This window comes from Palaemon carinicauda, chromosome 35 (assembly GCF_036898095.1).
Source record: "Palaemon carinicauda isolate YSFRI2023 chromosome 35, ASM3689809v2, whole genome shotgun sequence".
Classification (NCBI taxonomy): Eukaryota; Metazoa; Arthropoda; class Malacostraca; order Decapoda; family Palaemonidae; genus Palaemon; species Palaemon carinicauda.
The window spans coordinates 40,468,462-40,496,291 of NC_090759.1; the positions used below are offsets into that span (position 1 = coordinate 40,468,462).

The 27,830-nt window shown below is 50.7% G+C and overlaps 1 protein-coding gene across 1 annotated transcript in view; it reads left to right on the forward strand.

Annotated features, from left to right (window-relative positions):
* Positions 1–2,561: 2,561 nt before the first annotated feature.
* LOC137627246 (poly(A)-specific ribonuclease PARN-like) overlaps positions 2,562–27,830 on the forward strand; it is a 506,907-nt gene continuing 481,638 nt past the window's right edge. Inside the window, exon 1 of the mRNA XM_068358327.1 lies at positions 2,562–2,959. Coding sequence (XP_068214428.1) covers positions 2,941–2,959 — 19 coding nt within the window. The 5' untranslated portion in view covers positions 2,562–2,940. The remainder of the gene's footprint in view (positions 2,960–27,830) is intronic.

A 27,830-nucleotide genomic window follows, 5' to 3' on the forward strand; every position in this document is an offset into this window, starting at 1 on the left:
AATGCCACCACCCTGGCTCATTTCGACGACAACGCGCCCCTGCGACTAACGACCGACGCCAGCAACATCGCCTGCGGGGCTGTGCTAGAGCAACTCGTCAATGGTTCTCCTCGACCGCTGGCATTCTTCAGCAAGAAATTGAAACCCGCCGAAACAAGATACAGCACCTTCGATAGGGAACCCCTCGCCGTCCGCCACTTCAGACACATCTTGGAGGGTACCCCCTTCACAATCGCGACGGACCATCAACCCCTCGTACACGCCTTCACGAAATCGACGGACGCATGGTCCTCCCGACAACGTCATCTCGCATCAATCGCCAAATTCGGGTGCACCATACGTTACGTCCCAGGAAAGAAAAACCCAGTCGCGGACGCCCTTTCAAGGATTGAAATTGACGCGATCCACCTGGGAATCGACTACGCCAATCTCGCAACCGAACAACGCACCGACCGAGAAGCACAGGATCACCTGACGGGGCCATCCGCGCTCAAGATAAGTGCGATTCCCCTCGGACCAGAAGGAGTAACTATTCTTTGCGACACCAGCACGGGCCGCCCACGTCCCTGGGTACCAGCCTCCTGCAGAAGGAAAATATTCGATATCATCGATGGACTTTCACACCCCTCAGGACGCACCACCGCTCGCCATCTATCTGAAAAGTTTGTCTGGCCAGGGATAAAAAAGGACGCCCAGGAATGGGCGAAGTCATGCATCAACTGCCAGTCAAGCAAGGTCAGCCGTCACACCGAATCGGGGGTAGGCGATTTCCCCCAGCCAAAAAGACGTTTCGGCCATATACACATCGACGTCGTGGGACCATTGCCCCCTTCTGGATCTGCTCGCTACCTACTTACGATCATTGATCGCTCCATGAGGTGGTTGGAGGCATCGCCGATGACCGAAGGTACAACTCAAGCATGCGCCGAAGCCCTCCTGTCAAGCTGGGTGAGCAGGTTTGGCGTTCCTGACGACATCACGACAGACAGAGGCCCCGCTTTCCTCTCCAAAATATGGCTCGCTTTGGCGAACCTGATGGGGACGACGCTCCACAGCATACAACCCCGCGGCAAATGGCATGGTCGAAAGAACTCACCGCGCCCTCAAGGCGTCCCTGATGGCGAGCTGCACCGACGGGGACTGGAAATCACGACTTCCTTGGGTACTCCTCAGCTTTCGCACCGCCCCTCGCGCAGACGGCGAACCTTCGCCTGCCGAAAAGGTTTACGGGGAAGCACTCGCAGTACCCGGCGAATTCTTTCCCTCATCAACCGACGACATGCAGCTGGATCACCTAAGGGACATCGCCAGGAAGTTCAGGCCGTGTCTCAAAACTTACCAGGACAGAACCAAGCACTTCAAGCCAAAAAGCCTGGATGACTGCACTTACGTTTTCGTCCGTGTCGACGCTCATCGACAACCACTGACTAGACCTTATCGAGGCCCCTACCGGGTAATTAAAAAGACAACGAAAGCCTTCCTTTTCGACGTCCATGGCCAAGAGGACTGGGTCTCAATAGACCGCGTGAAACCAGTGTTTCTCGAAGGAAGCGACACCGCCTCCGCCGGACCTCAAAACAAGCCGCCCAACGAAAGAAAAATCATCAAACGACGACAAGAGGAAGTGATCCTTACACCGACCGCCAGTGCGCCCCTCCGTTCAAAAACAAGAGGAACCCTCCGACGCCCGAAAACATACGAAGATTGATCATCAGCCCTCTACGCCACCCGATGTCTTGGGGGAGTACTTGTAAGGACACCGATCCCTTCGTCGTCCAGAAAATCGACAAACTACTTATTTATTTGAATTCTCTTTTCGCCACACTGTGGTTTCTCATGTATATATATTCCGCTCTACCAGAGCTACATTTTTACATATGTATCATTTCATAACATGTTTCTGTTATCTCATAATTCATGTATTTGTAAGTGTAAGAAAACACATATATTTTGGCGGGCACTTCAATCTGATTTGGCGCCAGCGTCATCCTACCTTTCCGTCCGCACCTTGTAATATACTCCCGTGCACATTCGAATAAAGTGATCACCTACGGGCCAACCAAGGGAAAGGCCCGTGCCAACAACAAGTGTTGGCTTTAATACCCCAACAACAAAACAACGAATAAAGTACCTACGGGCCAACCAAGGGAAAGGCCCGTGCCAACAACAAATGTTGGCTTTAAAATACTCCAAGAAGAAGAAGAAAGAATAAAGTATCAGTTGATCTTGGTGACGCTTGTCTCACTGTCCTTACAGTATTATTTCCTCTTTTCACACAGCTCTTAATAACTCCAGCATTCATCCATTTCCCTTTAGTAGCCTTAATAGTATCTTGACCATTTAAATTTGTAACTCTGATGGACCTGGTGCTTTAACATTTTACTCCATGCCCGCTTCACTTCTGCAATCTGTTTTCCGTATCTCCGTCACTGGTCGCTCCACCATCTCTGTTCCTCCCCGCTTCTCTGTGAGTCTGTCTCATTTCCAGTAATCGACAGTTGTTCAAAATACTCTCCCCATCTCCTCTTATTGCTTTCATCCCGATGCAATAAATTTCTATGATTCATCTCTATCCTTGGATACTTTCAGTTGCTCCAAATTTTGTATTTGCCTCATCCATAATTTAATAACTTTCTTAGTTTCATTAATAAAAGAAATGAACAAGACATTGGGGGGTAAACAATGAAGTAATGAAATATTTGTGTCATTATTGTAACTCACAATTTAGAATTTTTACGTTGTTAATTGGAAGTCTGAACTAATATATAATGGTAAAATGAGAGACACTACTCTCGTGCAGAATTTGCATCCTCGGAATTCTAGTTTCCAAATTCCAATATCAACAAAACATAAGGAAAAACTTAAAAGCAACAAACATCTCTTTATCTGACCGAATGACCATATCTACAATAGATCATCGACGTTTGTAGGATTTTGACAATGGAAGTAACCAAGCATAGTAAGTGTGATTGATTTATATGATGGCAGACTTTTAAGCACGCTCATTCAAATAGTAGATTAGGCAATACCGGTAAGATAGCTGATGCAATCGGTGACAGCTTAGGCCCACCTAACCTGCCCAAAGCCTTTGGGGATACAGCAACTTCAGAAGTAGACGAGCAATGGGGAGCCATAATAATGGGTCAGAACGGAACAGTTTTTCTCCTCAAATGTGAGAATCGCTACGTTAGAGCAGATATACAGTAAATGGTAAGCTCTCCTAATCCAATTTTCCCGTAAGGTTCTTTCTCCCAGAGTTCTAACCTGATTAAGTTTAACGGGGTATTTTTGCTGTCCCTCTCTGACTCCTCATTACTTGTCTAACGAGAATAACTAGACTCAATCATTCAAGTTCTTTGCCTCTGGTCGTACAGCAGAAAAGTTGCATACCAGCATGCATTATGAGAGGACAAACAAATTCCATATTTCAATTAAGTTACATCCTAGTTAACTCATTTAAAGCGTTTGTAGTTGGTCTGAGTACAGTAATTAAAATGTGAGTAAATATTCACTATAGCATGATATTCCTAATGAAGAAAAAATGTGTTCCTGGTCTATTTATAGGTACTTTGGACTGTTCTGATGCTAATATTTTGGGGAAACCCATATTTTTCATATTTTAAACATTTTAAAGTTCCAAAAGTTATGACTGTAAAACCACATTTGAAAAGGGTGAATGTAGTTCGATTGGACAAGCGTAAGTTTTGGTTTTATTACTACTTGTGAAATCAATTTTATTTATTTGGAAGTTGTTGTTTATCTTAGTTGGAAATACAATAATATGAAGCTAGTTTTATGCTTTTCAAAATAGCGTAATTTAGTGCAAACACAGGATTGAGGCTTAGTCCTAGGGTAAACTAGGGATATGACAGCATAAGAGAGGTTTACATGGGTGTACCCCTTCCCGTAGAAATGTAGGTAATGATACAGCTCCTAATTTAGGTTAGGTTAAATGGGGAACCTCAGGTTAGGTGGTGGTCTTGTGTTTGTTTCCCTTTTAAAGCTTGGTTTTTCGTTATAACTGTCCCAACCAACTACAAAGGCTCCGGGACACAAACACAAGAAAACCTAACGTAAGGTTCTCCACCTAACCTAACCCATAAGACGTAACCTTACCTACTTGCCTACCGGGTTTGGTGTGCCCCACTGCAACTTCCCCCTTACAATGCCGTATTCTTAGCTTACCCCAAGTATCAACCCTGTGCTTGCTTCCAAATGAAATTCACTCCTGTCATGGTAACACTAAATCATAATTGTTCCGACACTAGTATAAACCCTCACTATTTATATGGATTATAATTTTGGCAAAGCTTCATGTCTAGCCATAAGACATTTAGCGAGGCATAACTACTCACCCGCTAGTTAGTGGGGTGGGGTAGCCGGCTACCCCGCTCACACACTCCTATGTTATATCGTCACTTTTTACTTTTGGCTTGGTGAGAGTAGACGACTCTCTCTCGCTCTCTCTCTCTCTCTCTCGCTCTCTCTCTCTCTCTCTCTCTCTCTCTCTCTCTCTCTCTCTCTCTCTTTGTCTGGCCGTTGACTTTTTCTTTTGATTTTTACTCCTTACTTGGTTTTTTATATATATTTAAACATTCATGTACTGTGAACCCTCGCTACTTCGCGGTTCGACCATCGCGGGTTTTTTCCATAACCCATATATATATACATATCGCGGATTTTCTGGAAATTTCGAAAATACCGCGATATCTGAAGACCCCAAATACGATATTTCGTTACCTGTAATTCCATTAATACTGTAATTAGTAATATCTGCTCTTACTGATTGTTCATTGCATTACATATGACATATAATTAAGCACAGAAAGAAATAAAACACGAAAAGAGAATGTGATCATACGATAATTCAGTACTGTAACAAGTACGTAGTAAAATTAAATCGAACATGAAACGCAAATCAGATGCAGTCATACCATATTAGAATGGTGTAAGGCTGCTGATGGCTACTAGTGTACTACAAATGTAATGGATGTGCTTCTTTTCCATGAATCTTTTATATGTATACGTACGTAGTACTGCATCCAATAATATTCTGTTGCAAAAAATCACATTTCGAATAAGCGTACGAGAGAGAGAGAGAGAGAGAGAGAGACACACACATCCTACAACTAAAGCGTAAAATAGCGTACGTAAAGCTGTTATTATTATTGTTATTATTATTATTATTATTATTGTTGTTTTTGTTAATAAAATTATTATTGTTATTATTATTATCATTGTTATTATTATTATTATTATCATTATTTATTATTATTATTATTATTATTATTACTGTACAGTATACGCGGGGTATCTTGTACTTTGAATTGGTAACCTACGTATCATATAAGATGGGTTGTGATTGGTTCAAGCGCTGATAGATGACGAATCAGAACTCAAGTTTTGTTATCTAGCCTGTGATTGGTGTTTTGCCCGCATCTCCAACTTCCAGCCTCTGTTCGCGGCCACTTTCTCTTACGCCGTATCGCTGAGTAGACGTTAAGTTTGTGAACTTTAATCTGTGCTGTGCGCGACTGTTTTAAGTTGAACTTTTTGTTGAACTTTCTGTTACTGTAAATCCTACTGTACAATGGCTCCCAAGCGTTCTGCTTCTACTAAGGCTGGTAGTGAGCCTAAACGCCACCGAAAAATGATGACGATTGCTGAGAAGGTGACGCTTCTCGATATGTTGAAAGACGGTAGAAGTTACGCGGCCGCAGCCCGCCATTTTGGAATCAATGAATCCACCGTTCGCTATATCAAGAAGGACGAGGCGAACATTAGAAAGACTGCTGCAATCACCTTTAGCAGATCAGCGAAGCGAGTCGTTACCACGCGTAATAAAACGATCGTACGCATGGAAGGTGCTTTAGCTGTGTGGATTGCCGACTGCCGGAAGAAGAACATAGCCTTGGATACGAACACCATCCGAACAAAGGCTTTGAGCTTGTATGAGAATTTTGCGGCAAAGGAACCTCAAGACGACGATGGCAACCATGCTGAAGAAGATGATGATGCAGATGAACCTCAACCAGGGACATCCACTGATTCCCAGCGTCAGAAACAACGTTTTTCTGCCAGCAAAGGATGGTTCGCAAAGTTTCAGAAACGCTTTGCCCTGAAAAGCGTTTCCCTGCATGGCGAGGCTGCTTCGGCTGACACTGCCGCTGCTGAAACTTACGTGAACCAGACGTTCAAGAATATTATCGCCGAAGGTGGATACAAGCCGGAACAAGTCTTTAATATGGATGAGACCGGCTTGTTTTGAAAGAGAATGCCGTCGCGAACTTTCCTGTTCAAAGAAGAAGCCAAAGCCTCTGGCTTTAAAGCATTCAAGGATCGCGTTACCCTTGTGATGTGTGGCAATGCTGCTGGATTTTTGCTAAAGCCGGGGCTTATTTATAAGTCGAAGAATCCTCGCGCTTTGAAAAATAAAAACAAGAATCTCCTTCCCGTGTACTGGATGCATAATTCAAAAGCATGGATTACGAAGATGCTGACCTCCAACTGGTTCCACCAGTGTTTCATCCCGCAAGTCAGTGAATATCTCTTAGAGAAGGGCTTGCCATTCAAGATCCTTCTCCTTATGGATAACGCTGGTGGACACACAACTGACCTGTCGCGTGAGGGCGTTCAGGTTGAGTTCCTGCCACCCAACACCACGTCATTAATTCAACCGATGGACCAGGGGGTTATCAGGGCGTTCAAGGCCCTCTACACGAAGAATACCTTGGCGGACCTTGTTGCGTGTGTGGATGCTTCCCAAGATGATGAGGATGAAGATTTTAACTTGAAGGCGTACTGGCGGCAGTACACCATAGCCACGTGCCTGAAGAATATTCAGAAGGCACTGCAAGAGATGAAACCTGCAACCGTGAATGCGAGCTGGAAGAAGTTGTGGCCCCAGATTGTTTACGACGACGAGGGATTTACTCCGTCGGAAATCCAACACTCTGCAATACGCAAATCTGTGCAGTTGGCTGCCATAATTGGAGGTGACGGGTTTGGCGACATGACGACTGAAGACGTTGACGAGTTGTTGGACTGCCATTCCCAGCCGCTAACTGACGCAGACCTAGAAGACCTGACGAAATGGGCAAGCGAAGAAGAGAGTGAAACCCAGGAAGAGACCCAAGAAAATGTTGAAGAAACGGGCTTAACATTAGAACGGCTTGCCAAGTTCTGCAACCATATGAAGGAGGCGAAAGAAATGTTGCAAGAGTGGGACGAGGATATGGTTCGGTCGATGCAATTCTCCAACAAGGTCGATGACATCATGACTCCCTACAGGATGCTCTTAGAGCGAAAAAAGAAGCAGCGGCAGCAACTTCCGATCACAAAGTTCTTCCAGCCTCGCAAAAAAGAGCCAGTTCCTCCTGCTGGTATGCCTTCGGAAGAAATTGAAGAAGTTGAAGAGGTGTCCCAGGAAAAGACACCTCCGTCTGAAGAGACGTAAAATACTATCATTGGCTGCACAGTAGAAGACATCATCAGCTTCATCATCATCATTTCTACTGTGCAGCAAATTCATCGCCATCATCATTCAAGTTTTTCTTGAACTTCTTTCGTGGTGAGTACAGTAACAATCTTTATTTTTTACTTTAATATTCTTACATTTTAATATTTGTGCCTGTTTTATAGTTCAGTACTGTATGCATTAAATTAAAGGGAAGGTTTTGAAAGTCTGAAGAGTATACATGTTGTAACCTATCATATTTTTTTTGTTTAAAATTTACATTTACGTACGTAAAACAATCTCTCTCTCTCTCTCTCTCTCTCTCTCTCTCTCTCTCTCTCTCTCTCTCTCTCTCTCTCTCTCTCTCTCTCTCGTAAATTGTTTTCCTGCTTTGCTACGTACAGTATGTACTGTATGATTTTATATAGATACGGTAAATAATATTTGTAATAACATATTTTGTAAATGCTTTTACTGTAAATATCATTATTTATCACTTTCATCATGCGCGTTAAATGCCTTCTTTGTTCTGAGCGTGGTTATTTACTGAGCGTACTTTATGACGCCGTCGTTTCAGGCGGCGTCATAAAGAAAAACATTTCATTTGGAAGTCCTAAGAAAAATTAAATAAAACATTGGTAATAACAAAATCAACATACTGTATAATCAATATAATCGATGCAAAAACTAACCTATACATATATGTGTACAGTACACTAAATGAGTTTGTTTCTTCATTATGATCAGAGATAAACGTAAACAAAACATTGGTTGCCATTTTTTATCGTGCTTTTTAGCGTGTTTAGGAAAGGCATGATATAAAATCGCCTTTAATATTTGTGCCTGTTTTAGTTTAGGGTATTGTAGTACATGCATTAAGTGTTCTGTACATTAAAGGGTAGTTTGTTAACAGTACTACGTACAAGGGAAGGTTTTAAAAGTCTGAATATACATGTTAAATAAATAGGTAAATATGGTGTCACTACTTCGCGGATTTTCACCTATCGCGGCCGGGTCTGGAACCTATCTACCGCGATAAACGAGGGTTCACTTATGTTCATATATTTATTGAGAGAAGGCAAGGAAAAGGTGGGCGGAATATTTTGAAAGTTTACTGAATGTTGAGGATAATAGGGAGGCAGATATAATTGCTGTTGCAGGTGTTGAGGTGTCAGTGAGGGGAGATGAAAATGTGAGAGAGATTACAAGAGAAGAAGTGAGGAGAGCACTAGATGAAACGAGAGTAGGAAAAGCATCTGGTATGGATGGTGTGAGAGCTGAAATGTTGAAGGAAGGGGGTGTGATTTTTTAATATGTGTTATGTGTTGTCAATGGTACCAGTAGATTGGGTTTGTGCGTGTATTGTACCACTATATAAGGGTAAGGGAGATGTGCATGAATGTTGTAATTCAAGGGGTATTAGTTTGTTGAGTGTAGTTGGAAAAGTGTATGGTAGAGTACTGATTAATAGGATTAAGGATAAAACAAAGAATGCAATCTTAGAAGTACAAGGTGGTTTTAGAAGAGGTAGGGATTGTATGAATCAGATTTTTACAGTTAGGCAGATATGCGAGAAATATTTAGCAAAAGATAAGGTGGTGTATGTTGCGTTTATGGATCTGGAGAAAGCGTATGATAGAGTTGATAGGGAAGCAATGTGGAATGTGATGAGGTTATATGGAGTTGGTGGAAGGCTGTTTCAAGCAGTGAAAAGTTTCTACAAAGGTAGTAAAGCATGTTTGTTCCGTAACCGAAATACAAACCACGCTATTTAATTAGGGTTTGTTCCGTAATCGAAATACAAACCACGCTATTTACAAAGGGTATTACTTTTAGCGCAGCTGAAATGACGAGCCAATAGTTTTTAACGAGGGTTAATTACCCCCGCGCTAGTTAGCGGGGGGTGGGGAAGGGTAGCTTGCTACCCCTCCCCCCTCCACACACCGGTGACTTGCTTCACTTCACTTTTGGCTCGGCGGTGATCAGACGTGTCTGCTCATCGCCTTCGTGACAGCCTTTAATTTTCTGCTTTTTCTTTTCAGCGTGTGTGTTGGTTTGGAAGTTGACCTTCAGTTATTTTCTTTACTATGCGTACATGCCCTGGAGTTGCCGGCCGTCCTTGTGGGACTTTCATGTCGGACGTTAATACGGATCCACACACCCTCTGCCCTCAATGTCGGGGCCGACGGTGTGACCAGGATAACATGTGCCGTGAGTGCAGGGAGTGGTCTGCCTCCCAGTGGGAGAGGTTTGGCCGTCGGCGTAAGAAGAAGTCCAAGAGAGACCGTTCTCCTCCGGGGTTAGCCTTGAAGGAGGAAGGTTCTCGGGACTCTTCTTCCGCCGCCCAAACCTCCTCCGAAGCTCCCCCTCGGCCGCTTCCTAAGGAGAGTCGTCCGAGTGGGAGCGCAGGCCCTTGTTCTGTTTCCCTACCTTCGGTGGGGGGAGAGGGCGTCGCCTCCCATAGCGAGGCGGTTCCCCTTTCTCCTCCGGGGGAGGTTATTGATAATGCCTTATCCAGTGATGATCTTTTACAGATTTGGTCGTCCCTGGGGCTTAAGGGCTTGCCCTCCAGGGTCGCTCTTATTGACCTTGTCTTGTTGGGGGCCGCTGTTAAGCAGTCGCCGGTGGTAGCAGAGGTAGACCCTCTGTCTATTGTCGACGTCGTGGTGACAGAGGCCTCCGACGTGGCTGGGCCTTCCGCCGCAGGTGCTGTTGCTGGTGATGGTGCTCAAGGCTCTCCTCCTCCTTCCGTACATCCTTCGAAGGGGGAAGTGAGTCCTTCGGTCTCGACTGCTGCTCAGCTTCCTTCTGAGGGAAGTGTTTTGACGGAGACTCCCCTTCGGAGGACCGATGGTCCCGACGATCTCCCCCGAGGCCGCCTCCGCCGTAAGGCTCACTGCCCTCTACGCCACAAGGGCCTCCCTTCCCCTTACAGGGGGACTAAGAGACACCTTTTTGGGTCTTCATCCTCCGGTAGGGACTCTCCTCGTCAGCCTCAACCTACTGCTCCGCCCTCCTTGAACCTCTTTGCAGACCGCTCACCATCTCCTGCCGGATCTTCGCCTTCTGGAGAACTCGTCACCCGACGGGCAACGGTCCCTTCGGGGCTAAGGGATTCTTCCCTTACGCGAGCAGTGCTAGCGCACAAGCGCTCTCCTGCTCGCCAGCGCTCTCCTGCTCGCCAGCGCTCTCCTGCTCGCCAGCGCTCTCCTGCTCGCCAGCGCTCACCTGTTCGCCAGCGATCTCCTGCTCGCCAGCGCTCTCCTGCTCGCCAAGACTCTCCTGCTCGCCGACGCTCACCTGCTCGTCGGCTCTTTCCTGATGTTCGCCCCCCTCGCCAGCGCTCTCCTGCTCGTCAGCTCTCTTCCGAGCGTCAGCGCTCATTTGAGGACCATCGCCCTGCGGTCTCTGACCACCCTTTAGTTCCTGCTGAACTCCCTGCTCACCATCTGCCTGGTCCTGTGGCTACGCAACATCGTGCTGCGCGTGTGTCAGAAACACATGTTCGCCAACGCGCCAGCGATCTTCCCGTTCCTGCTCGTGAACGCGCCGCACCACCTGTCCTCTCACAGGACACGCGTCGACCTTCTGCTCGCCAGCGATCACCAGCTCGCCAGCGATCACCTACGCGCCAGCGATTACCTCCTCGCCAGCGTTCACCTGCTTGCCAGCGCGCACAGGCGATCTTAGTATCGCCTATTCAACAGCGACAACTAGCGCGCCGACGTTCGCCAACGCTCCTGAAGGAACATGGTTCGCCAGCTTCTAGCTCGCCATCGCGCGATCGCTCGCCTGCACATGCCGCTCGCCATTGCAGGATCGCCCTCCTGCGCATGCTGCTCGCCATCGCACGACCCTGCACGATCGCCCGCTTACGCATGCTGCTCCTCATCGCACAACCCTGAACGATCGCCCTCTTGCGGATGCTGATCACCATCGCACCCCATCACGCGATCATTCACCTGCGCATGCTGCTCGCCATCGCACAACCCTGAACGATCGCCCGCTTACGCATGCTGCTCCTCATCGCACAACCCTGAACGATCGCCCTCCTGCGGATGCTGATCACCATCGCACCCTATCACGCGATCATTCACCTGCGCATGCTGCTCGCCATCGCTTACCATTACGCGGTCATTCACCTGCGCATGCTGCTCACCATCGCACACCAGTGCGTCGACATACCACATCGCGCCATCGCCAACTTGAGCGACTGCACTCACCAGCTCGTCATCGATCGCCTGTGGATCTACATCGCCAGCGATCTTCCTCACCTACGCGGCAGCACGATCCCTCGCCGTCGCGCCAACGCTTGCGTTCGTCGCCTCGGACACGTGTTCATTTACCTGCTCACCCTCGCGCCCACTCGCCCGCGCGACCGCTCGCCTGTGCGCCCGCGCGATCATCCACCTGCGCGCCCGCGCGACCATTCGCCCTCGCGCGACCATCGTTCGCGGCGAATTCCACAGCCGGTGGTAGCAGCAGGGACGCGTGCTCCTAGACGGCACTCGGGATCACCTCCATCCAAGCACAGGTTGATAGTGCAGGACGAAGACAGGTCAGTACAGCATTCTTCCCCACCTTCTTTTCAGGCAGGTACCGTCGTGTCCACTCCAAAGGATCGCCCGATCCCTTTCTCTTTAGCGAGGATTTCGGACTCTGTGTCCTTGGAGCAGCAGACTTGGTTTGGTCCGCTGGCACGGGCATTAGTGAGGGTTATGAAACCAGCACTCGCCGGCCAGGGTAACAAACCAGCGGCTGTCTCTCCTACGCTGAAGAGAAAGAGAGGAGTGGACTTCGTGGTGACTTCCCCTAGGGCGAAGTTGGTTCCCAAGAGGTCGGTCTCGAAGGTCCCTTCTCCTGCACGAGTACTCTCTCCTTCTCCCGTGGACGAGGCCTTTCCGTCTTCAGGTGAGTCCAGTGGGGCGGTAGTCTTCCCCTCGGCACCAGGGGGGGAGACTTCGCTTCAGGCAGGAGAATCGTCTCGTGAGGAAGGGGCCCCTCGAACCTCGTTGTTGGGATCCTGTATCCCTCCCAGGAGGGAACCCAAGGATTCCAAGATCGTCCCTAAATCCTCTGCAAGGATTCGTCAGGAACCCACGACTACCCAGGGGAATGTCCACGTATCACCCCAGGAAGAGATTCCTGGGGCAGGAGACTTAGCTGCCAGCCCGCAGGGAGGAGAACAGCAAGAGTCCGAACATGCCTTCTGGCAGGTCCTAAGCCTGATAAGGACACTTAACAGACTTACGGATCCAGTCATCGCCCCCCGTGAAGGCAAAGAGACGATTCTGGATGAAGTGTTTGACGTTCGGAAGGCCCCTAAGACCAGTGCAGCTCTGCCCTGGTCTCGGGGGCTGAAGAGTGCCAGAGCTAGGGCCAACGCTCAGCTCGCACTTCTTGCCTCCTCCAGTCGTTCCACTGCCGGGAACAAGCTTATCCCTCCTCCTCGCCTTCAGCAGAGGAGGTATTATGAGATCCTGGGTGAGCACAACCTCGCTCTTCCTCTCCATCACTCTGTGGAGGAGCTGGCGAAGGGAGTTCCCCTGGAGAAACTCTCTGCACGGCAGGTTTCATTCTCGGCGGCAGAGATCCTTAACCACGAGAAGGTCGCTAAGTGTGCCATGCAGGCCACTTCGTGGCTGGACTTCTGGCTAGGATCTCTGGGCATCCTATTGCGATCGGAGGACTTGTCCAAGGAGACCAATAGGAAGGCCCTAGAGACCTTCTTGCTCTCGGGCACCCGCTCCATCGAGTTTTTGGCGCACCAGGTTACCACCCTGTGGGCCAACTCGGTGTTGAAGCGTCGCGATGCTGTGTCCGAGAGATTCCATCCGAAGGTCCCCGCCGTAGATGTGTGTAGGCTCCGACATGCTTCCCTTCTGGGGGAAAGCCTGTTTGAGCCTCAAGACTTGGAGCGAACGGCTGAGAGGTGGAGGAAATCCAGCACGGACTCCCTCCTCCACAGGGCCCTTACAACTCGGCCCTATAAGCCTCCAGCCCCGCCACAACAGCAGCAACAGCCTCGTAAGGCTCCCAAACAGGCACCGGCAGCTAAGAAAGTGGTGTCTAAGCCCCAGCCCTTTTCAGCCAAGGTCAAGAGGGGCGGTAAGTCCTCCAGGGGAGGCAAGACTCCTAGGGGTGGCGGCCGCGGCCGCAAGCCCTAGGGGTGGCAGTCCCCCTGCGTGTCCACCTGTGGGGGGATGCCTTCAGTGTTGCGTCCGCAGGTGGCAGCAACACGGGGCCGATGCTTGGACGGTCTCAGTGATCGGCCAAGGTTATCGCGTCCCGTTCACGTCATCTCAACCTCCCCTGACAGCGAATCCAGTGTCGTTGAGCTCCTATGCCATGGGATCGGCAAAGGGGCTGGACCTTCAGGCCGAAATCGAGACCATGTTCGAGAAGGGTGCTCTCCAGGAGGTCGTGGATGGCTCCCCAGGCTTCTTCAGTCGACTCTTTCTTGTAAAGAAGGCTACTGGAGGCTGGAGACCCGTCATCGATCTCTCAGCTCTGAACAGGTTTGTCAAACAAACCTGGTTCAGCATGGAGACAGCAGACACGGTCAGACTTGCGGTGAGACCACAAGACTTCATGTGTACACTGGATCTAAAGGACACGTACTTCCAGATCCCAATCCATCCGTCTTCCAGGAAGTACCTGAGATTCTGCCTAGACAACAAGATCTACCAGTTCAAGGTGCTGTGTTTCGGTCTCTCCACAGCTCCTCAGGTGTTCACCAGAGTGTTCACCCTGATTTCATCTTGGGCGCACAGGAATGGCATTCGTCTCCTTCGTTACCTAGACGATTGGCTGATCCTAGCAGACTCGGAGTCGACCCTTCTTCGGCACCGAGACAGGCTTCTGGATCTTTGCCAGGATCTGGGGATCGTGGTAAACCTCGAGAAGTCCTCTCTGCAGCCGTCCCAACGACTGGTTTATCTAGGCATGCTAATAGACACCAATCTCCACAAAGCCTTTCCATCAGACGACCGGATAGCAAGGCTGAGGAGGGTGGCGGAGCCTTTCCTCAGGCGAAAAGAACTCCCCGCTCAATCGTGGTTGCGTCTCTTAGGCCACCTATCCTCCCTGGCCCGTCTGGTTCCAAACAGCCGCCTCAGGATGAGATCCCTTCAATGGCGGCTCAAGTCCCGGTGGAATCAAGGATCCGATTCCCCGGACATTCTGATCCCAATGGGGTCTCTGGAACAGACGGACTTGCGGTGGTGGCTGGCCGACGAGAACCTGCGGAAGGGAGTGAGTCTTCTCGTCCTCCCCCCGGAATTGACTCTGTTTTCGGACGCGTCAAAAGAAGGGTGGGGGGCGCGCGTTCTGAACCAGAGGGCCTCAGGCCTTTGGTCAGAATCAGAAAAGTGCCTACACATCAACCTGCTAGAATTGAAGGCCGTCTTTCTGGCTCTTCAGCAGTTCCAACGGTCCCTGGCGGGTCATTCCGTGGTGGTGATGAGCGACAACACCACGGTAGTGGCTTATATCAACAAGCAGGGAGGCACTTTTTCGCAACAGCTATCCCATCTTGCAGTAGAGACTCTGAGGTGGACCGAAACCCACTCGATAACACTATCAGCTCGCTTCATTCCTGGCAAGAGGAATGTGCTCGCCGACAGTCTGAGCAGGGCTTCGCAGATAGTGAGTACCGAGTGGTCTTTGGATCCTCAGATAGCTAACAAAGTCCTGACTTTGTGGGGTTCCCCGACGGTGGACTTGTTCGCGACAGCCTTGAACTTCAAGCTGCCCCTGTACTGCTCACCAGTCCCGGACCCCAAGGCACACTGGCAAGATGCTTTCCAGCAACGGTGGCACAACATCGACGTGTACGCCTTCCCACCATTCTGTCTGATGAGAAGGGTGCTCAACAGGACCAGACTATCGGTCAACTGTTCCATGACTAGTAGCTCCGCTATGGCATCACGCGGAATGGTTTCCGGACCTTCTGCATCAATGTGTATGCCTTCCCACCGTTCTGTCTGATGAGAAGGGTGCTCAACAGGACCAGACTATCGGTCAACCTGCCTATGACCCTGATAGCTCCGCTATGGCATCACGCGGAATGGTTCCCGGACCTTCTGCAGCTCCTGACGGAACTTCCGAGAGAACTTCCCCCACGACACGAGCTACTCAGACAGCCACATTGAAACATGTTTGACAGTTGGGTGCAGCTGTCAAACAGTCGCCGGTAATAGCAGAGGTTGGTACCCTGTCTATTGTCGACTTTGTTGTGGCAGAGGCTTCCGATGGGTCGGGCCAAACCCCTGCTGTTGTTGCGGATGTTGCGGAAGGCTCAGTACCCCCCTCCGAACATCCTTCGAGGGAGGAGCTGGGTCCAACGGTCTCTCCTGCGGGTGATTCTCCCCCCCGGGGGAGTTCACTGATGGAGACTCCTCTTTGAAAGACCGACGATGGTGTTGCTGCCCCTCGAGGTCGTCTTCGCCGTAGAGGCCTTCCTTCCCCTTACAAGGGGGTTAGGAGGCGCCTCTTCGGTTCTTCGCCTTCGACGTCCCCCGCAGAGGAGCCTCCTCGACGTGAGCAGACCGTTACAGTCGCATCGCTAAACCTCTCAGCTGATCGTTCGCGATCTCCGACGCCTGCCAGACCTGCTAGCCTTCCTTCTCCGTTTGCGGACACAGATGCGCTGTGGGCGCCTACGCACCCCATTTTCCAACAGGCACCGGTCCCTTTGGGGCATAAGGGCTTATCTCCCACTGAGACTAAGTCCCTTAAGCGCCAGGTGTTACCTGCGCGCTCGCGCGTCGTAGCGTGCAAGCGCTCTCCTGCTGTGGACCCTTCAGACTCTTCGCGCCCCACATCTTCTTGCCATAGATCGCCTGCGCGCCAGCGCTCTCCTACGCGTCAGCGCTCTCCTGCTCATCAGGGATCTCCTGAGGGCCAGATCTCTCCTGCTCGCCAGCGCACATCTGCGCACCCCGTTCCTGCTGCGCGCCTTGCGCGCCCACGTACTCCTGAGCGCCTACGATCACCTGCTTGCCAGCGCACATCTGCGCCCCCTGGTCCTGATGCGCGCCATGCGCTCCAACTTTCGCCCGCGCGCCCACGATCTCCGGATCTGGGTGCAGGCAAGGAGGTTGTTCCTTTGCCCCCTCGCTGTCGATATCCTAGGCACCCGCAGACCCCGCCCACTCGCCAGCCTTTGCCTGCGCACCATCGCGCGCACTCTCCTGTGCGCTCTCCTAGACCTGGTCGAGTTTCTACGCGCCCACGAGAAATCTCCGGTGCAAGCCCGCGAGCGTTCGCCTTTACGCGCCACTTCACCTTCTGGTCCTGCAGCCCAACTGATAGCTCCCGACCATGCCACTACGCGTCAGCGATCTCCAAAGCGTCAGCGATCTCCCATGCACCCGCGCGATCCTTCGCCTGCGCGCAAGCGCTCTCCAACGCGCCATCGCTCCCCTGCACGCCGTCGTTCTCCCGGCCGCCAGCGCTCTCCTTTACAACGCGCGCACCCTCACCTGCGCGCCCACGCGCTCACTCGCCCGCGTGCACATACGTCCCCTCGCCCACGCACACCCACACTTTCATCTCCACGCGAGAACCCGCGATTTTACCATCGCGCGACTCCGACCGCGATTCCCGCCGGGTTTCGCAGCACGGGCAACCTTGCGAGTCCTCGGGAGCGGCGCGTACTTCCAGATCATCGTCGTCACGATTTCCATCCCGTAAGCGCAGAGCAGCGCACTTGCAGGAGGAGGAAGATTCTTCAGAGAGGTCTAGGCAACACTTCTTCTTTCCAGGCAGGCCCTATGGTATCTACTCCTAAGGATCGCCCGATCCCCTTCCCTCCAGCGGGAGTAGCTGACACCGAGTCTGTCAGCCGTCAGCCTTGGTTCGGGTCTCTGATCAAAGCGGTTGTCCAGGCTGTTAAGCCGGCCCTCGCTGATCTAGGCCTCAAACCAACGGCAGCCTCGTCTCTGCTGAAGAGAAGGAGAGGAGTGGACTTCGTGGTGACTTCTCCTAGGGTCAAATTGGCTCCCAAGAAGTCCGTCAGGAAGGCCCCTTCCCCCCCTCAGACGGTTTCTCCTTCCCCTGTGGACAAAGCCTTTCTGTCCTCAGGAGAGTCCAGCGAGGTGGGACATTCTCCCACGGCACCAATGGGAGGAACCCCACCTCGAGTAGGAGAATCATCTCGTTTGGGAGCAGCAAGGAGCCCTCAGACTTCTTTACTGCAGTCCAGTATCTCTCCTAGGAGGGAGCCCAAGGATTCGAAGACCGTCCCTAAGTCTTCATCCCGAATTCCACCAGAGCCAGCAAGACCCCAGGAGAACGTCCGCGTGTCCCCCCATGTAGAGCAGCTGGGGACAGGAGACTTTGCTGCCAGTCCACAAGGAGGAGAGCTGCATGAGTCGGAGCATGCCTTCTGGCAGGTCCTGAGTCTGATGAGGAAACTCAACAGGTTCGAAGACCCGGAGACCGCCCCTCGCGAAGGCAAGGATATGGTTCTGGACCAAGTCTACAGCACTCAAAAACCTCCGAAGGCCAGTGCGGCTCTGCCCTGGTCCCAGGGGGTTAAGAGCGCCAGAGACAAGGTTGAGAGCCAGCTTTCCGAACTCGCCTCCTCCAGCCGTTCCCCTGCCGGCAACAAACTCCTCCCACCTCCTCGCGTGCAGCAAAGGAGGTACTTCGAGATCATGGGGGAGTCTTGTTTAGCTCTTCCTCTCCACCATTATGTGGAAGAGCTCTCCAGGGGAATTTCTCTCGAGAAACTCTCCACCCGGCAGGTGACATTCTCGGCTACAGAGATCTTGAGCCAGGAGAAGGTCGCAAAGTGTGCCATGCAGGCCACTTCGTGGCTGGATGTCTGGCTGGGGTCTCTGGGCATCCTGTTGTGATCTGAGGACTTGTCCAAGGAGAGCACCAGGAAGGCCATGGAGACTTTTCTCCTCTCGGGCACGCGCACCATCAAGTTTCTGGCTCACCAAGTTTCGAACGTGGGCAAACTCGATCTTGAAGCGTCGTGATGCGGTGACCGAGAGGTTCCATGCGAAGGTCCCAGCCGTGGATGTCTGCAAGCTCAGACACTCTTCCATCCTTGGAAAGAGCCTGTTTGAGCCCAAGGATGTGTAACGGACAGCTGAGAGGTGGAGGAAGTCTAATCACGATTCTCTTCTCCAAAGGGCTCTTACATCCAGACCCTACAAGCCTCCAGCACTTCAACAATAACAGCCTCGTCAGTCTAGGACATCGAAACTGGCTCCGGCAGCAAAGGCAAAGGTGTCCAAACAGCAGCCCTTTCCCGTCAAGGACAGGAAGGGTGGGAAGTCCTCCAGGGTAGGCAAGAATCCTAGAGGGAGCGGCCGAGGCCGCAAACGCTAGGATTGGCAATCCCCCTGCGTGTCCACCAGTGGGGGGATGCCTGCAGAGTTGCGCGTTCAGGTGGCAGCAACTCGGGGCCAATTCCTGGACGATCTCTGTGATCAACCAAGGATATCGCGTCCCGTTCACGGCATCTCTTCCTCCCCTGACAGCGAATCCAGTGTCGTTGAGCTCCTATGCCATGGGATCGGCAAAGGGGCTAGCCCTTCGGGCAGAAGTCGAGACTATGCTCAAGAAGAATGCTCTCCAAGAGGTCGTCGACAGCTCCCCAGGCTTCTTCAGTCGACTTTTTCTTGTAAAGAAGGCGTCTGGAGGCTGGAGACCCGTCATCGACCTCTCAGCCCTGAACAAGTTTATCAAACAAATTCCGTTCAGCATGGAGACAGCAGAGACGGTCAGACTTGCAGTGAGACTGCAAGACTTCATATGCACACTGGATCTAAAGGACGCGTACTTCCAGATCCCAATCCATCCGTCTTCCAGGAAGTACTAGAGATTCAGCTTAGACAACAAGATCTACCAGTTCAAGGTGCTGTGTTTCGGTCTCTCCACAGCACCGCAGGTGTTCACCAGAGTGTTCACCCTGATATCTTCGTGGGCACACAGGATCGGCATCCGTCTCCTTCGCTATCTGGACGACTGGCTGATCCTGGCAGACTCGGAGTCGACCCTTCTTCGACACCGAGACAAGCTTCTGGGACTTTGTCAAGATCTAGGGATCATGGTAAATCTCAAGAAGTCTTCTCTGCTTCCATCTCAACGACTGGTATATCTAGGCATGATATTGGACACCAATCTCCACAAAGCCTTTCCATCAGACGACTGGATAGCAAGGCTGAGGAGGGTCGCAGAACCTTTCCTCAGACGGGAAGAGCTTCCAGCCCAATCTTGGTTACATCTTCTAGGTCACCTGTCCTCCCTGGCCCGTCTAGTTTCAAACGGCCGCCTCAGGATGAGATCCCTGCAATGGCGGCTCAAGTCCCGGTGGAATCAAGGCCACGATTCCCCGGACTTGCTGGTCCCCATAGGGCCTGCGAAACGGACGGACCTGCTGTGGTGGTTGACCAAAGGAAACCTTCGAAAGGGAGTGGATCTTCTCGTCCTCCCCCCGGATTTGATGCTGTTCTCGGACGCGTCAATAGAAGGGTGGGGGGCCTATGTTCTGAACCACAGGATCTCAGGTCGGTGGTCAGAATCAGAAAAGTACCTCCACATCAATCTGCTACAGATGAAGGCCGTATATCTGGCCCTTGAACAGTTCCAACAGACCCTGGCGGGTCACTCTGTGGTGGTGATGAGCGACAACACCACAGTAGTGGCTTATATCAAGAAGCAGGGAGGTACCTTTTCAGAACATCTTGCCGTAGAGATTCTGAGATGGGCCGAAGTCCACTCGATACCACTATCAGCTCGCTTCATTCCGGGCAAAAGGAATGGCCTCACCGACAGTCTGAGCAGAGCTTCGCAGATAGTGAGTACTGAGTGGTCTTTGGATCCTCTAGTAGCCAACAAAGTCCTGACTTTGTGGGGTTCCCCGACAGTGGACTTGTTCGCGACAGCCTTGAATTTCAAGCTGCCGCTGTACTGCTCCCAAGTCCCTGACCCCAAGGCACTCTGGCATGATGCCTTCCAACAACGGTGGGACAACATCGACGTCTACGCCTTCCCACCGTTCTGTCTGATGAGAAGGGTGCTCAACAGGACCAGACTATCGGTCAACTGTTCCATGACTCTAGTTGCTTCGCTATGGCATCACGCGGAATGGTTTCCGGACCTTCTGCAACTCCTGACGGAACTCCCAAGGGAGCTTCCTCCACGACACGAGCTTCTCAGACAACCCCACTCCGGCGTCCCTCACAGGGCCGTAGCCTCGCTTCGACTTCACGCCTGGAGACTATTCAGCATCTCCTCACAGAGAGAGGCTTTTCGCAACAAGTTGCGGAGAAGATGTCTCGACACCTGCGAAAGTCATCTGCAGGGGTCTACCAGGCGAAGTGGAGAGTCTTCTGTGGTTGGTGTCGTGGGAGGGGTATCTCTCCCCTCGATGCCATTATTCCAGCATTAGCGGAGTTTCTTGTATATTTGCGGGAGGAAATGCGCCTTTCGGTCTCGGCGGTGAAAGGCTATCGCTCAGCCTTAAGCCTGGCCTTCAGGCTGAAAGGATTGGACATTTCTTCCTCGCTGGAACTTTCCTTGCTCATACGAAGCTACGAACTTACCTGCCCTCTGTCGGAAGTGAGACTTCCTCCATGGAACGTGGTTCGGGTTCGCAGGGCTCTTAAGAGACCTCCATTCGAACCATTACGCCAGGCTTCTGATCGTCACCTGACTTGGAAGACGGTGTTCCTGCTCGCTCTAGCTTCTGCCAAGCTTGTCAGTGAACTTCATGGTCTCTCATACGACGTCGCCTATTCAAGGGGATGGGGGGAGGTAACGTTCAGGTTTGTCCCTGAGTTTGTTGCCAAGACTCAAAACCCTGGGGTTTCGGACCCACGGTTCGACTCCTTCAGGGTTTCGAGTCTTCGTTCTGTAACAGATGACCCAGACCATCTCCTACTATGCCCAGTAAAGAGTCTGAGGCGTTATCTTAAAAGAACAGCGGCAGTCCGTCCTCGCGTGCAAGCCCTGTTTGTGAGCACGGGAAGGACGAAGAGGAGGGTCACCAAGAATACCATTTCAGCCTGGATTCTAAGGGTCATCCATCATTCCCTGAATCCAGACCCTCCTCCGTCACGTCGCCCTAGAGCACATGATGTCAGAGGCATCGCAACGTCCCTGGCATTCAAGAGAAACTTCTCTGTGACACAGGTGGTAAAAGCTGGGGTCTGGAAGCGTCAAACGACCTTCACAGCCCACTACCTGCAGGACGTGACCCACAGGAGCCTCGATACGTTCTCTATCGGCCCTGTGGTGGCTACACAACAGCTGGTCTAACCTCAGGCTCCTTAATGGACAGGTAGCAGAAGGTTGAGGGCATTGTTACACGGTTTTAGACTGCATGAATGAAAAAGTATGTCCGGCCCTTACTCTTTTCTTCATCCTCCCCTCTCTTGGGGAAAGCAGCATCCTGGGTTCTCTGCATAGCTGACTTCAAACCACTGCAGGTAAATCATGCTTCCTTGTGCTCCTAGTATTAGTATAATACTGTCGCGTCCCCCATACCCTGACGAGGTGGTATTGGGAACGTCCTAACCTAGATTTCCATCTAAAGGACTTCAGGTCAACTTCCTAGGACGAGTCACACTTCTTTCCTTCACACACAAGCTTATGTAGTCCGCACGTTCCTTGCGGAGCAAGGAATTTGCGAGGTGCACGGACTCTTTTTCTTGAGTGCTGCTCACTCGGATTCTGAGTCCCCGGGCAAAGCCAAAGCCAGTAAGGCTGGGACTTTCCACCCTACCTAAGGGTTAAGTCACCCCATGTAAATAGCGTGGTTTGTATTTCGGTTACGGAACAAATGACAAATTCGTAGATAATTTGTATTTTTCCTAACCATACAAACCTTAGCTATTTACACATACTTGCCCTCCAGCCCTGTCCCCGTGAAGTCCTACCTCCAAGCGAAGTGAATCAGTTCACCGGTGTGTGAGGGGGGAGGGGTAGCTAGCTACCCCTCACCTACCCCTCGCTAACTAGCGAGAGGGTAGTTAACCCTCGTTAAAAATCTAATGGCTCATCATTTCAGCTACGCCGAAAGTAATACCACATGTAAATAGCTAAGGTTTGTATAGTTAGGAAAAATACAAATTATCTCCGAATTTGTCATCATTCTCCTTCAAGGGTTTCCTTGAAAAAAGAAAATTCCAAGGACTCTTCTTCCGTAGCCCGAACCTACTTCGAAGCTCCCGCTCGTGCGGTCTCTTCCGAGAGGCCGTCGAGTGGTAGCGTAGGCTGTTTTTTTGTTGGCCGACCTCGGGGAGAGGGAGAGGGAGTTGCGTCCCATAGCGAGGCAGCTCCTCCTCCTCCCCCGGGGGAGGATTTATCTTTTAACACGGTTGCTAATGATGATTTGTTGCAGCTTTGGGCTTCCTTGGGGCTTAAGGGCTCGCCCTCCAGTGAAGCCCTGTTTGACTTAATCCAGTTGGGGGCTGCTGTCAAACAGTCGCCGGCAGTAGCAGAGGTTGACCCTCTGTCTATCGTTGACGTTGTTGTGGCAGGGGCCTCCGACGAGTTAGGTCAAACCCCTGTCTTGGTTCCTCCCGATGCAGCTGAAGGCTTAGTTCCTCCCTCCGAATATCCTTCGAAGGAGGAGTTAAGTCCTACGGTCTCTCCTGCAGGTGATTCTCCCCCTCGGGGGAGTTCACTGACAGAGATTCGTCTTCGGAGGACTTACGATGGTCTGCCTGCCGCCCCCAGAGGACGTATCTGTCGGAAGGCTCGCCCTCCTCTTCGCCGTAGAGGCCTTCCTTCTCCTCACAAGGGAGTTAGGAGGCGCCTCTTCGGCTCTTCTCCGTCGCAGTCCCCCGCAGAGGATCCTCCTCGCTGTGCACCGACCGTTGCAGTTGCATCCTTGGACATCTCTGCTGATCGTTCTCCTTCGCCTGCCAGACCTTCGGACCTGCCGTCTCCGTTCCTGGCTGCTGACCCGCTTTGGGCGCCCACGCATCCTGTTTTCCAACGGGCACCGGTCCCTTCGGGGCAAAAGGGGCTTTCTCACAATGTGAGCAAGTCCCTTAAGCGCCTGGTGTCCCCTGCGCTCCAACGTTCTCCTGCGCGCAATTGCGTGCAAGCACTCGCCTGCGGTGAAGTCCTCTCTGCTCAGAACTTCATCCTCAGAGACAACGCCCCAGAGACCTGCAGCTGAGACTACTCACCATAGCTCTCCTGCTCGCCTGCTCGCCAGCTCTCTCCTGCTCGTCAGCGCTCTCCTGTTCGCCAGCGGTCTTCTCCTCGCCAGCGTACAACTGCGCGCCCGCATCTTGATGTGCGCCCTGCGCGCCCACGATCTCCTGCTCGCCAGCGCTCCTCACCTGCGCGCCAGCATTCGCCTGCATGCCATCGTTCACCTGCACGCCCACGATCTCCGGATCTGGGCGCAAGAAGGAAGAACCGAGTTTCTCCTTCTCTTCAGCGTTCGCCTACGCGCCATAGGAACCCGCCAGCTCGTCAGCCATCGCGCGCAGACACCAGATCCTGCTGTGCGCCCTCCTGCACGCCCACGCGCTATTGGTAACACCCCTGTGCGTGGGCGCTTGCCTAGAGCTCGCCGAGATCCTGCGCGCCCACGTGATCGCAAACAATCTCCATCGCGCGTGCAAACGCTTGCACTCCCGCCTGCGCTTCCTGCTTCTTCAGATCACGCAACTGCGCGCCATCGATCTCCTGAGCGCCCGCGCACTCCATCGCCTGGGCACCATCGCTCGCCAATGCGCCCTCTCGCCATCTCTGAGATCTCCTACGCGCCCGCGCGCACCCTCACCTGTGCGCAGTCGCTCGCCTACACGCCCTACGCGCCATCGTTCGCCTGCGCGCCATCGCTCGCCTGCGCGCCATCGCTCGCCTGCGCGCCATCGCTCGCCAACGCGCCATCGCTCTCCTGCGCGTCAACGCTCGCCCGCGCGCCCTCGCCATTATCCCCGCGCGCGCCCGATCCTAGTAGGGTACTATCGCGCGAACGCCAGCGCGATCCCCAGTGCGTTTCTCATCGGGAGGCACAGTGCGAGCTAGCGTGCGAGCACTGCACGAGCCTACAGGAACGAGAGCAGCCAGGTCATCCTCACGTTCCTCCCCTGCAAGCGCAGACCAGCGCACTCGCAGGAGGGAGGGAAATCACCAGATGGGTCCAGGAACCAACCTTCCTCTTCTTCCCTTTCCTTCCAGGCAGGTCCAGCAGTCGTGTCTACAGTGAACCCTCGTTTATCGCGGTAGATAGGTTCCAGACGCGGGCGCGATAGGTGAAAATCCGCGAAGTATTGACACCATATTTACCTATTTATTTAACATGTATATTCGGACTTTTAAAACCTTCCCTTGTACGTAGTACTGTTAACAAACTACCCTTTAATGTACAGAACACTTAATGCATGTACTACAGTACCCTAAACTAAAACAGGCACAAATATTAAAGGCGATTTTATATCATGCGTTTCCTAAACACCTAAAAAGCACGATAAAAAATGGCAACCAATGTTTTGTTTACGTTTATCTCTGATCATAATGAAGAAACAAACTCATTTAGTGTACTGTACACATATATGTATAGGTTAGTTTTTGCATCGATTATATTGATGTACAGTACTGTATACAGTATGTTGATTTTGTTATTACCAATGTTTTACTTAATTTTCCTTAGGACTTCCAAATGAAATGTTTTTCTTTATGACGCCACCTGAAACGACGGCGTCATAAAGTACGCTCAGTAAACAACCACGCTCAGAACAAAGAAGGCATTTAACGCGCATGATGAAAGTGATAAATAATGATATTTACAGTAAAAGCATTTACAAAATATGTTATTACAAATATTATTTACCGTATCTATATAAAATCATACAGTACATACTGTACGTAGCAAAGCAGGAAAACAATTTACGAGAGAGAGAGAGAGAGAGAGAGAGAGAGAGAGAGAGAGAGAGAGAGAGAGAGAGAGAGAGAGAGAGAGATTGTTTTACGTACGTAAATGTAAATTTTAAACAAAAAAAATATGATAGGCTTTTAAAACCTTCCCTTTAACTTAATGCATACAGTACTAAACTATAAAACAGACACAAATATTACAGTAAAATGTTTAAGTAAAAAATAAAGATTGTTACTGTACTCACCACGAAAGAAGTTCAAGAAAAACTTGAATGATGATGGCGATGAATTTGCTGCACAGTAGAAATGATGATGATGAAGCTGATGATGTGTTCTACTGTGCAGCCAATAATAGTATTTTACGTCTCTTCAGACGGAGGTGTCTTTTCCTGGGACACCTCTTCAACTTCTTCCTGAGACACTTCTTCAATTTCTTCTGAGGGCATTGTGATCGGAAGTTGCTGCCGCTGCTTCTTCTTTCGCAAGAGCATCCTGTAGGGAGCCATGTGTTCATCGATCTTGGTGCAGAATTGTACAGAACGAACCATATCCTCGTCCCACTCTTGCGACATTTCTTTCACCTCATTCGCAAGCTTGCAGAGCTTGGCAAGCCGTTCTAATGTTAAGACCGTTTCTTCGACATTTTCTTGGAACTCTTCCTGTGTTTCACTGTCTTCACTGCCCGATTTCGTCAGGTCTTCGAGGTCTGCGGCCGCGTAACTTCTACTGTCTTTTAACATAGTATCGAGAAGCGTCACCTTCTCAGCAATCATCATTTTTCGGTGCTGTTTAGGCTCACTACCAGCCTTAGTAGAAGCAGAAGGCTTGGGAGGCATTGTACAGTAGGGTTTAACAGAAAGTTCAACTTAAAACAGTCGCACACAGCACAGATTCAACTTCACAAACTTAAGAATGTCTACTCAGCAATACGCGGAAAGAGAAAGTGAACGATGCAGTCCCGCGAGAACTTTGATGCTGCGGGTAGAAGATGCGGGCAAAACACCAATCACAGGCTAGATAACAAAACTTGAGTTTTGATTCGTCATCTATCAGCGCTTGAACCAATCACAACCCGTCTTATACAGTACTATGGTGCGTTGGTTACTCATAGAAGATGTCCCGCGCACACTGAACGTACGTAGATTAAGTACAATACCGTAATAATAATAAATAATGATAATAATACTGTACAGTAATAATGATAATAATAATGATTAATAATAATAACAATAATAATTTTATTAACAACAACAACAATAATAATAATAATAACAATAATAATAAAAATTTACGTACGTACGCTATTTTACGCCTCTCTCTCTCTCTCTCTCTCTCTCTCTCTCTCTCTCTCTCTCTCTCTCTCTCTCTCTCTCGTACGCTTACAGTACTTATTCGAAATGTGATTTTTGCAACAAAGAATATTATTGGATGCAGTACTGTACTACGTACGTATACATACAAAAGATTCATGGAAAAGAAGCACATCCATTACAGTACACACCATTCTAATATGGTATGACTGCATCTGATTTGCGTTTCATGTTCGATTTAATTTTACTACGTACTGAATTATCGTATGATCACATTCTCTTTTCGTGTTTTATTTCTTTCTGTGCTGAATTATATATCATATGTAATGCAATGAACAATCAGTAAGAGCAGATATTACTAATTACAGTATTAATGGAATTACAGGTAACAAAATATCGTATTTGGTTATCTTCAGATTTCGCGGTATTTTCGAATTTTCCGGAAAATCCGCGATATGTATATATATATGGGTTATGGGAAAACCCCGCGAAGTGGTGAATCCGCGATTGTCGAACCGCGAAGTAGCGAGGGTTCACTGTACTCCAAAGGATCGCCCGATCCCCTTCCCTTCAGAGGGAGTCTCTGACAGCGCTGCTGTCAGTTAGCAGCCATGGTTTGGATCCCTCATCAGAGCTGTCGTGCAGGCTGTCAAACCTGCTTTCGCTGAGATGGGTCTCAAAACTATGGCGGCTCCGACCCCACTGAAGAGAAAGAGAGGAGTAGAAACCGTGGTAACTTCTCCGAGGGTCAAGCTGGCTCCTCGGACATCCTTGAGGAAGGCTCCCTCTCCCCTCCCCAGACGTTTTATTCCTCCCGTGGACGAGCATTTTCTGTCCTCAGGGGAGTCTTACGAGGTGAGGCGTTCTCCCATCGCACCAATGGGAGAAACCCCACCTCGCGCTGGAGAATCGTCCCAGGTTGGAGCAGAGAAGAGCCCTCAGACGTCGTTGTTGGAGTCCTGTATTCCTCCCAGGAGGGAACCCAAGGATTCCAAGACAGTCCCCAAGTCATCCTCAAGGATCCGTCCAGAACCTACAAGACCCGCGGAGAACGTCCACGTGTTCCCCCAAGAAGAGCCTTTGGGGACGGGAGACTTCGCTGCCAGTTCTCCAGGAGGGGAGCCACAAGAGTCAGAGTATGCCTTCTGGCAAGTCTTGACCCTGATGAGGCATCTCAACAGGATTCCCGATCCTGAGATTCA